Source organism: Salvia splendens, chromosome 17 (genome assembly GCF_004379255.2).
Source record: "Salvia splendens isolate huo1 chromosome 17, SspV2, whole genome shotgun sequence".
In the NCBI taxonomy this organism is placed as follows: domain Eukaryota; kingdom Viridiplantae; phylum Streptophyta; class Magnoliopsida; order Lamiales; family Lamiaceae; genus Salvia; species Salvia splendens.
In genome coordinates, this window is record NC_056048.1 from 6,926,668 (window position 1) to 6,943,117 (window position 16,450).

Genomic DNA, 16,450 nt, shown 5'->3' on the forward strand with positions numbered 1-16,450 from the left:
CATGCGAAGACAACCATCTCCTTTTCATCTCTAAAGATCACACTCAGTCCAACTCAACCTTTCTGGAGAATGTTTATATCACTATTCATCATAAGAGTGCCCGATGGAGGAGGTTCCCATTTTAGCAAACTACAATGTTCAGTCTTATTTACACCTAGGGATGTCAATGGAGCCCGCAACCCGTGGGCTGACCCAAATTATCCCGCACCCGAATAATAGAAATTTATAGGGTTAGGGTTGAAAATTTCTAGCCCGATAAAATTATAAATCAACACGCAACCCGTTAGGGTCAAACCCAAAAATCCGATGGGCTGGCCCAAAAACCCGATAAAATTTCTATTGTTCTATTTGTTTGACTCCGGACAATTTCATTGATTATTTTTATAATATAGATAACTAAAAAAATAACATTCAATTTTATATTGAATATATAAATTAAATATTAAATTTTTATTAATATAATAATACATGAATAAATTAGAAACTTCTAATTCATTAACAAATATTTAAATTTGTAAAACATGTTTTAAAACATGCTTTAAAATATTTAAATTTATGTTTTATTTTACACAAATCTCAAATATTAGTATTTGATCATGTTTGTATTTGAGTTTAAGTATATATCTCAAATTTATCATAATTAAATATTTATATTTTATAAATATAACTAATTTTCGTCATTATTTATTGGATTGATCGCATGTTAATTTTATCGGTAGCAACCGATTAAGCCGCTCGGCCAGCCCGAACCCCGAGCGTTTAGGGTTAGGGTTGAACTTTTATAACCCAAAAAAATCTCAATCCGATTAGCCTGCACCTGATTGACCCGCAACCCGAGTAGGGTTTTCCCGAAACCCGGTGGGCCGGCCCGATTGATCCTTTCAAAATTGTTAAGAATTTTCATCCAATTTTTGTGCGCGAATGACAAGATTTCTTTGTAGTTAAAAACTTTTTACCCGAAGTAAAATTCATTTCTCTCATTCCAAATATTCTATGTAGTACAAGAAAAAAGTGCAAAGGCTTCATGGGGTGATATTTCCAAAAGAGACCAAACTACTTGCTTAAACGAAGAGCTATCAAGGAGATGGGAGTCGAAACAAAGGGGGTCATACCTCCAAATATTAGCTACTTCAGTACAATGTAACAATAGATAATCACTTGACTCACAACTCAAGCTGCAAATGTTAATAGATCCCGCATCAATGCCTCGGCGATAAAGATTTTCCTTAGTGGGCAAGCTGTTTACACATGCTCTCCATAAAAAGTGTCCATAAAAAGTGTCGAATTCTTGGTGTAACTTTAGAATACCATAATTTTTTCCAACCATTTTTCATTCGACTTGAGGAGACTTTATATTCATGACTTTTCCCAAGAAGTGTGCTTGCCAAGTGATACGGTGTCATGACCGAATATAATTCTTTTTTAAAAAAAAAGATATACAAACAAAGGAAAACGTACTAAGCCTCAAAGATGAAGTATGCTTCCTCTGTCCCGCTTTAGCAGTCCCAGTTAGTTTTCTGCACTCATTTTGTAAAAATGATTAAATAGTTAAAGTGGAAAAATGATAAAGTAAGAGAGAGAATAATGTAGAGAAGATTCTTATCTATATTATTCTCTCAATTATTTTACCATTTCTCTATTTTCACTATTTATTATCATTTTTACAAAACAAGTGCACAAAAGTAACTGAGACTGTTAAAGCGGGACAGAGGGAGTATAACAAAACTTAACATAATTTAAAATATAAAAATATAAATAAACAAACATATATAAATAAGATGAATGAAATGAAATAAAATTATCAAGAATTTTGAGATAAAAAATATTGATTAATTAAATTTAATTATCTATACAAATTCATAAAACTCAAAATTGAGATCCTTTATAAAATTAATAACTTAATATTTATAGATTATTTAAGAATACAATCAAAGTTCTAATCTCCTTAGACATATAAAGCTCTAATTCACATCTACCCTTTCAAGGATGTATAACATAGATATCGAATGTACACTTTAACTAAAAGCAACAATTAAATTCAAACATTTTCTTCGAAAAAAACAGTGATAGGTTCTAAAATCATAAATTAAGGAACAATAAGAATATAATCAATCTCTTAACATTCAATTTCAAAGTTATGATAACAAAAATAGACATTCAAACATTTATCCAAATTATATTTCAATAAAAATAAAAAATCCAATTCAAAATCAAAATCACAACAACAGAAACTATATTGGATTAAAACTTTAATTAATCATTCTATATTTCAAACATATAAAAACGTAATAGAGGTACAATAATTTCAAGAAACGTACCAAATATAAAATTGTGGTTCAGAAAAATACCATTATAAAAAGCTTATAATATTAATAATAAGAATAATATTAAATATATCATTATAACAAACACCTCGATCCTGAGTTAAACTCGATGAATCGATACTGCTCACATTACCGAAGTATATTCATCACGAACCACATCACTTATAAATATATGACTCTGAATAGATCCACCAACATTAGCTGCACAAACAAAAAATAATTAAATTTAAAATATTATAGAATAATTAGATTAAAGAAATTTACATCACAAAAACGATGATTTTTCATGATCAATGGGACACAAAAAAGCTGAAAATATGGTGCAAATCTATTCAATTAAAATGCAACCTCTTTATATATGTATAAAATGGCCCAAAAAAGTATACTCTCAGCCCAAAACACAACATAACTCGTAATACGCCCAACATACTTCCTCTCCCAGATTTGATTAAATTAATTGACTTCAACGGCTAATTAGAATCATAAGACGTAATTAGCATACAATAAACAGAGTACAAATAATTTTTTCTCTCTCATTTCACACACCGCCACCGACAAAACCCTACAATGACCGTCGATACTGTCATTATATTACAAAATTACTCTTCTCAATTTTTTTACACAAATCGTACTAAATTCATAATTTTGTACTCTCTCTGTCCACGAAAAATAGGACACATTGTAATGACACAAATTTTAATATGGAATTGATAAAGTAAGAGAAAGGGAAAAAAAGGTAAGAGAAAATGGAAAAAAAGTAAGAGAGAATTAGTGTTAGTGGAATGTGGGGTCTATATTATTAGTACTCGTATTTAATTGTGTTAGGTAGCAAATATGATGTCCTTTTTCAAATTTTGTCTATTTTTCGTGGACAACCAAAAATTATAAATGTGATTTATTTTTCGTGGACGGAGGGAGTACATCACAACTTTATTTTAATAAAAGTAACTATTTTGATCAAATGTAGTAATAATGTACACCCCATCCTCCAATAATTGTCCACTTTAGTTTCAGAATGTGTTTTAAGAAATGTAAATGAAGGTGAGTTAAAAAGTTAGTATAAATTGAGTCTCACATTTATATATTAATTTTATAATAAAATGTGAATAAAATAAATTAATGGAATGTATAGCCTATTTAACATTTATCATAAAAGTGAAAATGGATATTTAATGGGGGATAGACAAAAATGGCAAAAGTGGACAATTAATAGAGGACAAATGAAGTATATGTTTATTACTCCCTTCGTCCCATAACAGATGCCACATTTCATTTTTTCACTCATTTTGGAGAAATGATAATAAATAGTTAAAGTGGAGAGAAAATAAAGTAAGAGCCCTCCACTTTAACTACTCCTATTTATTATTATTTCTTCAAAATGAGTGAAAAAAATGAAATGTGACATTTGTTATTGGAGAGATGAAGTATTAAATATGTTTAAAATTTTAAATCCATATAAGGATATTGTTTAATATTTTAAAATAATATTTTATAAATTTATATAAATAATATGAGTCAGACAATACGATTGTAATACTAGTTAATTATAAATATAGAGTAGCAGGAAATGACAAACACCTATCTACACTCGAAGAGTGGAAATACGTGGCTGCCACTATATATCAAAAGCATATATGCTATAATCAAAGAGTGGAAAAATCCGTGGCTGCCATTATAAAGCAAAGCATATGCTATAATCACAACATCTAATTATTAAAAGTTACTAAGAATTAATTTATTTATGTTACTTCCTATAGTGGAGATATTTCTTTCCGATATTAAGATTAAGAAAAATATGTGCAATGTATTAAATAAAAAGATAATAAAGTAGAAGAAAGGAAATGTAGAGAGAATAAAGTAGAGCGAGAAAAATAGGAGTAAGAAAATGTCTTACTCCCTCCGTTCTAATTAAATTGAGTCAAAACTTTTGGGCGCGCAGATTAAGAAATTGTTTTGAAAAGTATGAGAGATGAATAAAGTAGGAAGATAAAAAGAGAGTAAAATATGTGATGAAATATGAAATAAAGTAAAATTGATTGGATGTTTTGTTTTTTGTCAAAAAATGAAATGATATGATTCAACTTAGTTGGGACATCATAAAAAAGAATACGACTCAACTTAATTGGGACGAAGAGAATACTATTCAATAAAAAAAAGAAATGACTCTATTACTATGGAACGCCCAAAATGAAAGATGACTTTACTAGAACATAGGGAGTACTATTTTCAAAGAGTGGAAAATCCGTGGATGCCATTATATATACAAAAATACTATTCTATTCGTCTCATAAAAGATGTCTTACTTTCCTTTTTAGTTTGTCCTATTTAAGATATTACATTTTTATTCCTTGCAAAAGTTGTTTCTCATATTAATATAAATATTATATTTTTTCTCCCTTCTTAATATACTAAACAAAATTTCCTAAAATTAGATGTTGTTTGTGACATTTTTGTGAGATAAAAAGAGGACTATCCTCTATAACTTGGGGCATTTAAGTTGGAAAAAAATTTAAAAATAGTTCGACAGTTTACGAAATCTGCTAGTTAAAGTTTAAAATCCAAACCCCAAAGCCCATAGACTATTTTGGTAGTTGAATCAAAAAACCAAAGGAGAGTTTGTGATAAATGTTTGTGAGAGTCACCAGAAAATGGTGGTGACGAAGCGAAACGCTGCGGCGTCGAGGAAAATCGCATTCACTGCGGAGGTGAACCGTGTGAATTGGATCGCGCTGCGGTATCGCAGTATCTGCTGCGGTTTTCGCCTATGTTCATGCTCGGCCACGTCGGCCAACTCTCCCTCTCCAGAGCCACCTCTCTCTGCAACGTCACCGGATTCAGTGTCGTTGTAAGTTATCATTTTCGTTTTATTTCAGATTGCGTCCACGTTTTTGCTCAATCACAAAATATGATTCAGAAATTTGTGCGAAATTGACCTTGCTCTTTTTAACAACCGTGTCAACGACCATTCAACCTAATTTCATACTCATTCATAACTTTCTTCTATTTAAAGATGTTGACAGTTTAGCTCAATCAATACTAAATAATTCTCCATTCAAAACTATGTGTGGTAGCATAGATGTAAAATACTAGTATTAATCATCTAATCCCTACTCAATCATGTGGTCAATTCAATCTATCGATCGTATATTCATATCGCACTTGCTAAATCTATATACATAACATAGTTCCATAAGTAGAATGCATTGCCTGATTGATAGTGTATTTTGGTATACAGTTTGGGATGGCTAGTGCTCTGGAAACACTATGCGGGCAGGCATACGGTGCTAAGCAATACAAAAGAGTGGGAACGCTAACTTGTGGCGCAATGTTATGGCTGTTTTTGGTGTGTTTAGCTCTCTCTCTCGTATTCATCTTGACCGAGAAACTGCTTCTTGTGATGGGCCAAGATCCTTCAATATCAGCTGCAGCAGGCAAGTTCGCCGTCCAGCTCATCCCTGCGCTCTTCCCCCACGCGTTTCTCCAGTGCATTGTTCGTTACCTGCAGATCCAGAGCTTGATAATCCCCATGGTTTGGAGCTCATCAGCATCTCTCTGCTTCCAGCTACCTCTCTGTTGGGCTCTCATATTCATATTCCATCTCGGAAACTCTGGAGCAGCTATCTCCAAGCCATATCCTCTTGGTTCAATGTTCTCCTCCTCGTGCTTTATGTCATGTATTCGCCTGCTTGCCAAGAAACACGAGCTCCGTTGTCATGGGATGTGCTTGTCACCATGAGGGACTTCTTTCACCTTGCTATACCATCTGCTGCCATGGTATGGTGAGTTTGAGTTCACTTTCTATTTGTTTATTTTTTCCAAATTTGGATTTGTCTTACAGTTCGTAGCTGTGACCAATATGTTGTTTATATACAGTCTGGAATGGTGGTCTTTTGAGGTAATACTGTTGCCGTCAGGAGTGTTGCCAAATCCACAATTGGAGACATCAGTTCTTTCTATATGTATTCTTTGATTGAATTACTCACACTGTTTATATGTACATACATTTCTAAGTGTCTACTTTTCCTTGCTTGCAGCTTCACGATTTCGTATTTGCACTATCACGTCCCCTATTCTTTTGGCTCTGCTGCGAGGTCTACTCTCGATTTTGTATTACTATTAACTGCACAATGTCTTACATACATGTTTTTTGTGAATATTTAACTGTTTTCCTTGTGGAGTCCAGCACGCTGATCTCGAACAAGATGGGGGCAGGAAAGCCGGAAGCAGCCAGAGCCACTCTGCACGCAGTGTTGGCTCTGTCTGTCACAGAGTTCCTAGCAGTTGGCTTCGCCATTGGCTCATCAGGCCACTTGTTAGGATACACATTTAGTAGAGATAAACAAGTCATCTCTTATGTCAAGAAAATGGCGCCTTTCCTTGGCATGTCCATTGTCATGGACGGCATACAGGCTGTTCTTTCGGGTACACTTTATGTCGACTCACTTGAAATCCTCCAATGAAACAAATTAATTGTTTAATCCTAACACGGTGCTTTGTATTCGTGCAGGGGTAGTTAGAGGCATCGGGTTGCAGCATATAGGGCGTATGTGAATGCGGGAGCATATTATCTGGTGTGTATCCCAGTGGCTCTGTTGTTTGGCTTTTTAATACACCTGAAAGGGGTTGGCCTTTGGAGCGGACTTGTGGCAGGAACAACGGTTTAGTCTATCGCGCTTTCTCTTCTACCGGCCTCTACCAATTGGGAAAAGAAGGTACTGTATTTATGAATCGACATGAAACTCTGTGTGTCCATTTTGTGTTTTGATCAATGTGGAGTATAATGATTTCATCATGCATAGTAATGCTTTGTTTTCTTCATTTTACACAAATATGTTCCAAGAAATGTGGTTGGACTGGATTTTACAGGCAATTGAAGTACGGCAGAGGATCTTCTCGGAGGAATTTCAAGTTGGAAATGATGCCATAAGCAAGCATGAAATAGAAAAATTGGTGTAGATATTGTGATACAAAGCATTGTTTTTGGAGGCAAATTAAATGTTTGCATTGTTAGAAGATAGAAAAAGAACAAAAGTGAAATCTTATGATGTGTGGAGGATCAATTGAAGTAAGATAAATGTAGAAGTCAAAATTTCCCAAATATGCAAATAGGACTTACCCAATAAATATGCATTCTTCTATAAAATAAAAGAAGATACACGTAATATTTTGTAAAACAACCCAATCTAATACTACTAATATAGCTTGAAGCTCTTCATTGCTCTTTCATTTATGTATTTACATTTATTCAATTCTATTTTACAACATGAATGTGCATCACTCCACTTTGGATATATCAACATATTTTAACTAACACTTAAAATATAATGAAGCCGTTTAGTAAAGAAAAAAAACTCCACTCTTGTCATATCATATATTCGACATTGTCATATCTCTTTCAATTTTTATCATTATGGAAGTTAAAAAGTTGTTATTTTATATTACTACAATTTAATAATTATAGAATTAATCAGAAGTTAATGAAAGAAATAATTTAAATAAAAGTTTAGTAAAATGTGGGGTTCATTACCAAAAGTACTCATAGTAAAATGCAAATGAGATATTTATTGGTGGTTGGATGAAAATGACAAAATGAGACAATTATTAGTGGGCGGAGGAAGTATATTTAAACAAATTTTACTAATATATTGTTAGGTTTGGTATATTAAAAGCATGTTTTGAGCACGAATAGTATCTTGCTTGTATACAAAAACTCTACAATCCACTTTTAACCTGATCCAGTATCATTCGAGCAGTTTCGCACGAATAGAATCAGTATTATTATTACATTGGGTTTGTTTGTGTATTTATAAGATGTTTTAGTGGGCGTCGTCCACTTTAAGGTAACTACAATCGGTTCTATGCAATGCTTTGCAAAAGAGAAGGAAAAATTTCAAAACCTAGATTAGTTTGGCTAACTATCGCGAAAGGTTGCTATGTTAGTCCGAAATACAAAGTAAAATATCCGAACCACTACAAACATAATCAAAACATATGTTGAACTTCAGTTTTTCTGTGATTTTTCAGGTTTCAAACTTATTTCACCCTAATCATTCCAGCTGACATAAAAAATGCCTTTATGTTAAATTATTAAAAAAATGATCCTAATGAAAAGTGTAACATCCTAATCATTTCAAGATATATAAATTACTCCCTCCGTCCCACCTAATTTGACACAGTTTTCCATTTCGGGACGTCCCACATAATTTGACCTATTTCACTTTTACCATTTTTTATAGTGGACCCCACATTCCACTAACTCATTACTACTCACATTTAATTATAAAACTAATATATAAAAGTAGGATCCACATTCCACTAACTTTTTCAACTCACTTTTCATTACATTTCTTAAAACCAGTTCCCGGTCAAAGTGTCCCAAATTATGTAGGACAGAGGGAGTATTAATCAGTAAATTCAAATTAAGCAACGCCGAATCATCAATGCAATTTCTCCATTTAATATACTGTTATTTAAAAAAGGATTAAGTAGAGTTTATGAATATAAATGTTTGGGTTGTTACGTAAGGAGGAGTCGCCAGAAAATGGAGGTGGAGACACTAGTGGCGAAGCGATACGCCGCGTCGGCGAGGAAAATCGCATTCACGGCGGAGGTGAACCGTGTCAATTGGATCGCGCTGCCGATGATCTTCGTGACGGTGTCGCAGTTTCTGCTTCGGGTTTCGCCTATGTTCATGCTCGGCCACGTCGACCAGCTCTTCCTATCCAGCGCCTCCATCGCCACCTCTCTCTGCAACGTCACCGGATTCAGTGTCGTTGTAAGTTTCATTTTCAATTTTATTTCTGATTGCGTCCACGTTTTTGCTCAATTGCCGAATATGATTAAGAAATTTGTTGGAAATTGACCTTGCTCTTCACAATCGTGTCGACGACCATTCAACCTAATTTGATTCCCATTAAAAACTCTCTTCTGCCTAATGATGTTGACAATTTAGCTCAATCAACACTTATTAATTCTCCATTCAAAACCATTGAACCAAAGCATTATATATTAGGCATTTACTATGTGTGGTAGCATAGATGTAAAATATTAGTATGATCTTCTCATCATCTAATCGTCAATTCAATCTATCGACCGCATATTCGTATCACACTTGCTAAATATTTATACATAACATAGTTCCATATGCAGAATGTATTGCCTGATTGATAGTGTATGTTGGTATCATGGTATGCAGTTTGGGATGGCTAGTGCTCTGGAAACTCTATACGGACAGGCATATGGTGCTAAGCAATATAAAAGAGTGGGAACGCTAACTTATGGCGCAATGTTATGGCTGTTTATGGTGTGCATAGTTCTCTCTCTCGTTTTCATCTTGACCGAGAAGCTGCTTCTTGTGATGGGCCAAGATCCTTCAATATCAGCTGCAGCAGGCAAGTTTGCCATCCAGCTCATCCCAACGCTCTTCCCCTATGCGTTTCTCCAGTGCATTGTTCGTTACCTTCAGATCCAGAGCTTGATTTTCCCCATGGTTTGGAGCTCATTAGCATCTCTCTGCTTCCAGCTACCTCTCTGTTGGGCTTTCATATTCAGATTCCATCTCGGAAACTCTGGAGCAGCTATCTCAATAGCCATATCCTCTTGGTTCAACGTTCTTCTCCTCGTGCTTTATGTCATGTATTCCCCTGCTTGCCAAGTAACACGAGCTCCGTTGTCATGGGATGTGCTTGTCACCATGAGGGACTTCTTTCACCTTGCTATACCATCTGCTGCCATGGTATGGTGAGTTTGAGTTCACTTTCTGTTTTAATGTTTTCCAAATTTGGATTTGTCTTAAATTTCGTAGCTTTGAATGATATCGTGTTTATATACAGTTTGGAATGGTGGTCTTTTGAGCTAATACTGTTGCTGTCAGGAGTGTTGCCAAATCCACAATTGGAGACATCAGTTCTTTCTATTTGGTATTCTTTTATTGAATAACTCACACTGTTTATATGTACATAGATTTCTAAGTGTCTACTTTCCTTCACTTGCAGCTTCACGATTTCGTATTTGCACTATCACGTCCCATATTCTTTCGGCTCTGCTGCAAGGTCTACTCTCGATTTTGCCTCACTATTAACTGCATAATGTCTTACATAGTACATGTTTTTGTGAATATTTAACTGTTTTCCTTGTGGAGTTTCAGCACGCTGATTTCAAACGAGATGGGGGCAGGAAAGCCGGAAGCAGCCAGAGCCATTCTACATGCAGTGTTGGCTCTGTCGATCACAGAGTTCCTAGCAGCTGGTTTCGCCATTGGGTCATCAGGCCGCGTCTTAGGATACGCATTTAGTGCAGATAAACAAGTAATCTCTTATGTCAAGAAAATGGCCTCTTTCCTTAGCATGTCCATTGTCATGGACGGCATACAGGCTGTTCTTTCGGGTACATTTTGTGTCGACTCACTTGAAATTCTCCGATGAAACAGATTGATCGTTGATACCCAACACAGCGCTTAATATTTGTGCAGGGGTAGTGAGAGGCATCGGGTTGCAGCATATAGGGGCTTACGTGAATGCAGGGGCATATTATCTGGTGTGTATCCCAGTGGCTCTGTTGTTTGGCTTTTTAGTACACCTGAAAGGGGTTGGCCTTTGGAGCGGACTCGTGGCAGGAGCAACGGTTCAATCTATCGCGCTTTCTCTTCTAACGGCCTCTACAAATTGGGAAAAGAAGGTACAGTATCTATCAATCGACATGAAACCCTGTGTGTCCATTTTGTGTTTTGATCAATGTGGAGTAAAATGATTTCTTCATGCATAGTTAATGCTTTGATTTCTTCATTTTACAGGCAATTGAAGCACGGCAGAGGATCTTCTCGGAGGAATTTCCAGTTGAAAATGATGGGATATTGAAGCATGAAAAAGAAAAATTGGTGGAGATGTTGTGACACGAAGCATTGTTTTTGGAAGCAAATTAAATGTTTGCATATGTATAGTAGTCACTCAACTTCGTTAGAGAAATCAGTGAAGGAAAAATTTGGATGATACTGAATCGTCATGAAGCCGTGACGTGGACGTGGGGTAATTACTTCTTTTATTCTTTATTACTTTTATTTTTATTATTGATTATTGATTTCAACTCAGCATAGCCCGTGTGGAATAATTATTTTTACTCCTCTCCTTGATTTGGAAACATATATATGGATCTTTCATAGTCCAAAATGCTTAGGTGTAACAGTCCAATTTAAAATATTCATGTCAAATTATTTTATGAAATAATCTATACTTATAACTCACATAATGCATATCTGCAGCTACCACAAATTGGTTTACGAAACATCATGAATTTGATCTATAACTGAATAATTGCTTAATATGTGAAATGTGTCTAAATAAATATATAATCGCATTAAAAACTACCTGGTTCCCCAAATTAACTGTGATTCTGAATAGTTCCTGTATTCTGATTTCTGAGTTAGTATTAATTTGATATTATTCTCTCTTTGTGTCATTAGATCTTTCATTTCTTTAGGCACGAGCTTTAAGAATTGTTAAAAAAAGTTAGTGAAAAAAATTATTAGAATATAGGTTTCACTTGTATATAGTACTTCCACTGTTCCTGAAAAGTATGAACATTTAGTTCGACATAAATTTTAATGTATAATTGGTAAAATAAAAGAGGTAGAAAGAAAAAAAGTTTTTAAAGTATTGTTAGGGGAGAATGGTCCCACCTCATTAGAAGGGAATGAGTTTTTAATATTAGAAAGTAACAGACTAAAAAGGAAAGAGTTCATATTTTTCATGGACGGATAGAGTATTTAATTGAAATATGAGTAGAATAAGTAGATGGGGTCTCTAGTAAAAATGAACCGAGACTCCTATTCGCGGATGAACTAAAATAGACTAGGAACTCCTAATCGCGGAGGAAGTAGGTATTTAATTATTTGCATTGAGTCCGAGTCCCTTACCATAGGCTTTTAGTATCTATACTTACATGGAAATATTGCTTTTATATGTTTAAAAATAATGCCTGTCCTGATTCTGGTTTTCTTTCTTTACAACAAAACTATCGTCAAGTCCATTAAAGCAATTATTTCAATCAATTGTAAATACGGAAAATGGGATGCTTGTTTGTAACGGTCTGAATGTAACGTTGAAAAATATGTCAAATTCATGATTAAGACGATAATCGTCTCAAACTTTATGTATATTAATGATGACTCTGCGTGATGCACAACTTTAACTTATAAATTCTAATATCAACCTTAAAAATCAGGAATGCAAGTGGAGTTCCACTAATCAATGTTACTCCGTATTATATTTATACATAAGTATTTTACTTTTCACCGTCTTCGAGATCTCGATTATTTTAAGTACCTTTAAAAAAGCCCAAGATTTAGTTGTTAAGTAAGATTTGGGATTGGATGTTCTCAAATCAAACTTTATTAGTATGTTCAATCATATACAAAAGTAGTGATATATATGTATCATAATATTCATAATATCTATAGTGGGGAGTGCGATGCATGTGACTATACGAAAGGAAGTCTCGTTGATGGCCATTCATATATTCTGATGGCTTAGTCATCAAATTCACAATCTGATTATTACTTCCTCCTTCGAATCAAAACTTTTGGATATACATAATTAAAAATTTATATTGAAAAATAAAAGAGAGGAATAAAGTAGGAAATTATATAAAGACAAAGTAAAGTATGTGATGTGATAAAATAAGAGTGATTGAAAATTTTATTTTTTGTCAAAAAAACATGACTCAATTTAGTTATCCCAGAAAAAAAATATGACTCAACTTAGTTAGGACATGAGAAGTACTATCTTTGAGCATACATCGATTAATCTTGAATAACCTTTCTCGGTATTTTCGTAATTTAAAAAGAGAGATGTAATATAATTGAGCTACAATTTTTTATAATAAGCTAGTTTAAAACGATGTATTTACTAGTCTATTTTATTGTCTTAATTAACTCGTAAGGTTTTCACCTAATGAATGAATAAAATTTTAAGAATTATAAAATGGACATTTGAATTCTGGAATTTCAGATAATTGATCTTTTAATCTATAATAAATTAATACTAAAGTTTTGATAAAGTTAATCGAGGGGTTAAATGCAAAATATGTACGTATTTCATGAAAAAACACAATTGACCATCGCAATACGCATGAGCTTTTTTGAGAAAAATTATGTTAGGTGGTTTGAATTTTATTGATTTTTCTCTGGATTCTTCTTTACTTTTAATACATATGATATTAAACACATTTCAAAAAAGGGAAATAATTTTCATAAAAATCTTATATTTCCCACAACCTTTAAACATGGTCTTAAATATCACTAAGTTTGTCAAATACACATGATTCGAAAAGTAGATAATATTTCAAACCACTTTTAAAGATTACCAAATATTTGCTAAAATTGATGATTTTTTTTTTCTGACTAATTTCTCTTCAAAAATCTTTTGGAAATTATAGGACATATAGGCCGTACAAATGTAATTTTCTTTATCAGAGTACATTATTATGTTAAATACATTGTTAATTAGAGCATCCGCAATGGACGGACGATGGCACGCCCGATGGCGCGCATCGTCCGCGCCATCCATCGTCCGCACCCATTGCGGGTGCGTGCCATAGGGCGCGGACGATAGTTGCGCCTTATACTTCGGTTGCGGAGGATAGCGCGGACGATGGCCATCGTCCACCCCATTGCGGCTGTCGCGGACGATGGCCGCGGACGATAGTCATCGTCCGCGCCATCGTCCGCCCCATTGCGGAGGTCGCGGACGATCGACGCGGACGATGGCACGCGGTATTAATTTTTTTTAAATTTGTATGGATTTTGTAAATATTAAAAAAATGATGACGTGGTGCGCCATAGGGCGCGCCTTAGGGCGCCCCACTGCAGGTGGGGAGGTAGGAGGATAAAACTGCTGACGTGGCGCGCCATAGGGCGCGCCTTAGGGTGCCCCATTGCTAAGAGCACCGGCAACGCGGGCCGCCGGCGTTCCGCGAGCCGTTCCGCCGGAACGACTTCGCAGCGGAATGCGTTGCGGTGCATGGTGTCGTCGAGGAGCCGTTCCCAAGCCGTGCCGGGTGCCGACGGCACGACCCGCGGCACGGTCTGTGCGTGTCGCCCACTCGCATGCCCGCGAGTGGGCGACGTCACGTGCTGACGCAATAATTATTTTTAAATTCTTATTCTATAAATACTCCTAATTTATCCTCATTTCACACACAACTACACATCTATTCTTCCTAAATCAACTTCATTTCCTCTCCAATTTTCATATTCAATCTCTTCACAAAATGTCCGGCCACGGCAACTACGGCGGTGGCGGCTCCGGTGGGTGGGATCTCAACGCGTTCGGCGATTGGGAGACCATGTACAACACACTTGGTGGTTCCAGTTCGTCGACGCCGGGCACCCAGGGGTCGGCGACCCCCGGGAGGGTACCAACCACCCACTTTCGATGTGGATGCATACACTCGACCCTCCGCCTCGCGGCCTTCTCAGGGATTGTCCCAGATTCGGGAGGATATCCCCGTTGAACCCACCCAGGGAGGAGGCCGAGGCGGTGGAAGCTCCAGGGCTGCGTCTGAGGCGGCCGAGGAGGAGGAGGAGGAACCGGAGGATCTGGGCCGGCATCCGTACAGCAACGAAGAAACAAAGGCGGTGTACAACGCCTGGCTCACCGTCTCGTACGATCTCATCGTCGGGAATCAACAGCCGCCAAGTGCTTCTGAGGGCGGCTTTGCGCGCCTTCCACCAGGACACCGGTCTACAGTTCAAATTTGTTGATATTTGGCAGCTCGTCAAGGACGAGGAAAGGTGGGCCGGCGGTGTCCGCTCCAGCTCGGGCTCAACCTCAAAGCGCACGAAGCACACGGCGAGCGGCAACTACTCGTCTGGTGACATTGGGGAGGGCAGCGAGGGTGAACCGCAGGTGTTTGCGGGTACGGCCAGCGAATACGGGGGATCTAGCCGTGGGCGCCGTCGGCCGCAAGGGACGAAGGCGGCGAAGGCGGCTAGAGCGAGGAAGGGTCGAGGCGAATCAAGCCAGCCGGCCTCGGGATCGGGCTCGCGGGGAGGCTCGGACACACTTATGGTGGCGTACATGACCGCCACAATGGCGGACACTTCCCGCTTCTCGTACGCCCAATTCGCGGCCTGGTGGAACTGAATTGTGCATATGGCAGCACAACTTGGCCTTCCGACTCCCCCTCAGCCTCGACCGCCTCCGGAGGATGATTAGCCGGCGGAGTAGTTTTTTTATTTTCCCACGTTTAATTGTGTGTTTTTTATTGTATGTTTTTTTATTTTTTTAGGATTTTAATTGTGTGTTTTTTATTTTTTTTAAGTTTAAGTTGTAATTTTTTTTAATGTTGTGTGTTTTTTAATAAAGTGTGTTTATTTTAATTGAGCTGGGTTGGAAATAAAAATAAGAAATGAAATTGAATGAATAGTAATTTAAGGAACGGTTAAGGAACGGCTAAGGAACGGAGGGTTGTAGGTTCCGTTTCTTAGTTAAGGAATGAAGTAAAAAAGTACAGTGGGGCCCGCAAATAGTAGTTTAAGGAACGGTATAGGAACATCGTTGTGGATGGTCTAATGCCCTTGGGATTGGAATTTGGCACATAGAAAAGTGACACTTGACAGTTGACACAAGAATTAAATGTAAGACTTAGTAGATTATACAAAAATAGATAAAATAGATGCTATTGAAGGATCGAATTTAGAAAGTGTAGTTGGCTGAATTAATTGTTTTAGGGTGAAGACAAAGAATGTCGGTGCAAGAACAGCATAGCAAATTAATCAAGTCATCCAAAATAGAATAGCAGCATATCGCATTACATTTCCATATTTGTTTATGTGTATGGTGCTCACTTTTACCAAACATACATGCGTGGAGTAGTGAGGACACGTGTATTCCACATTCATTAAATTCAATGTGTATCATTTAATTGGAGTCAGTCACTTCAGATATATATACCAATATTATATACTCCATCCGTCCCATTAAATATGCAACATTTGCTTTTCAGCACGAAATTTTATGTAATGTTGTTTTGTGAGTTAATAAAGAGAGAGTAAAGTAAGAGAGAAGAAAAAGTAGAGTGAGCATTGTTTCCATTTTTAGAAACGTTTCATTTTTAATGGGACAGACTAA

General features: G+C 36.3%; 1 protein-coding gene and 1 pseudogene across 1 annotated transcript; both read left to right on the forward strand.

Moving 5' to 3' along the window:
* The first annotated feature begins 4,771 nt into the window (after positions 1–4,771).
* LOC121775605 lies at positions 4,772–7,554 on the forward strand (annotated as a pseudogene).
* A 1,311-nt stretch (positions 7,555–8,865) lies between these two features.
* On the forward strand, positions 8,866–11,400 carry LOC121774230 (protein DETOXIFICATION 12-like). Its single transcript, XM_042171138.1, has 7 exons — positions 8,866–9,099; positions 9,520–10,064; positions 10,157–10,243; positions 10,319–10,375; positions 10,471–10,709; positions 10,795–11,000; positions 11,116–11,400. The coding sequence occupies exons 1-7, from the start codon at positions 8,866–8,868 to the stop codon at positions 11,212–11,214; spliced, it is 1,467 nt and encodes a 488-aa protein (XP_042027072.1). The 3' UTR covers positions 11,215–11,400.
* The last annotated feature ends 5,050 nt before the right edge of the window (positions 11,401–16,450 follow it).

Coding starts and splice junctions, on each gene's coding strand:
- LOC121774230 (XM_042171138.1), top strand. CDS start 8,866: ATGGAGGTGGAGACACTAGTGGCGAAGCGATACGCCGCGTCGGCGAGG. Junction 10,065..10,156: donor CCATCTGCTGCCATGGTATG/GTGAGTTTGAGT, acceptor GTTTATATACAG/TTTGGAATGGTGGTCTTTTG. Junction 10,244..10,318: donor ACATCAGTTCTTTCTATTTG/GTATTCTTTTAT, acceptor CTTCACTTGCAG/CTTCACGATTTCGTATTTGC.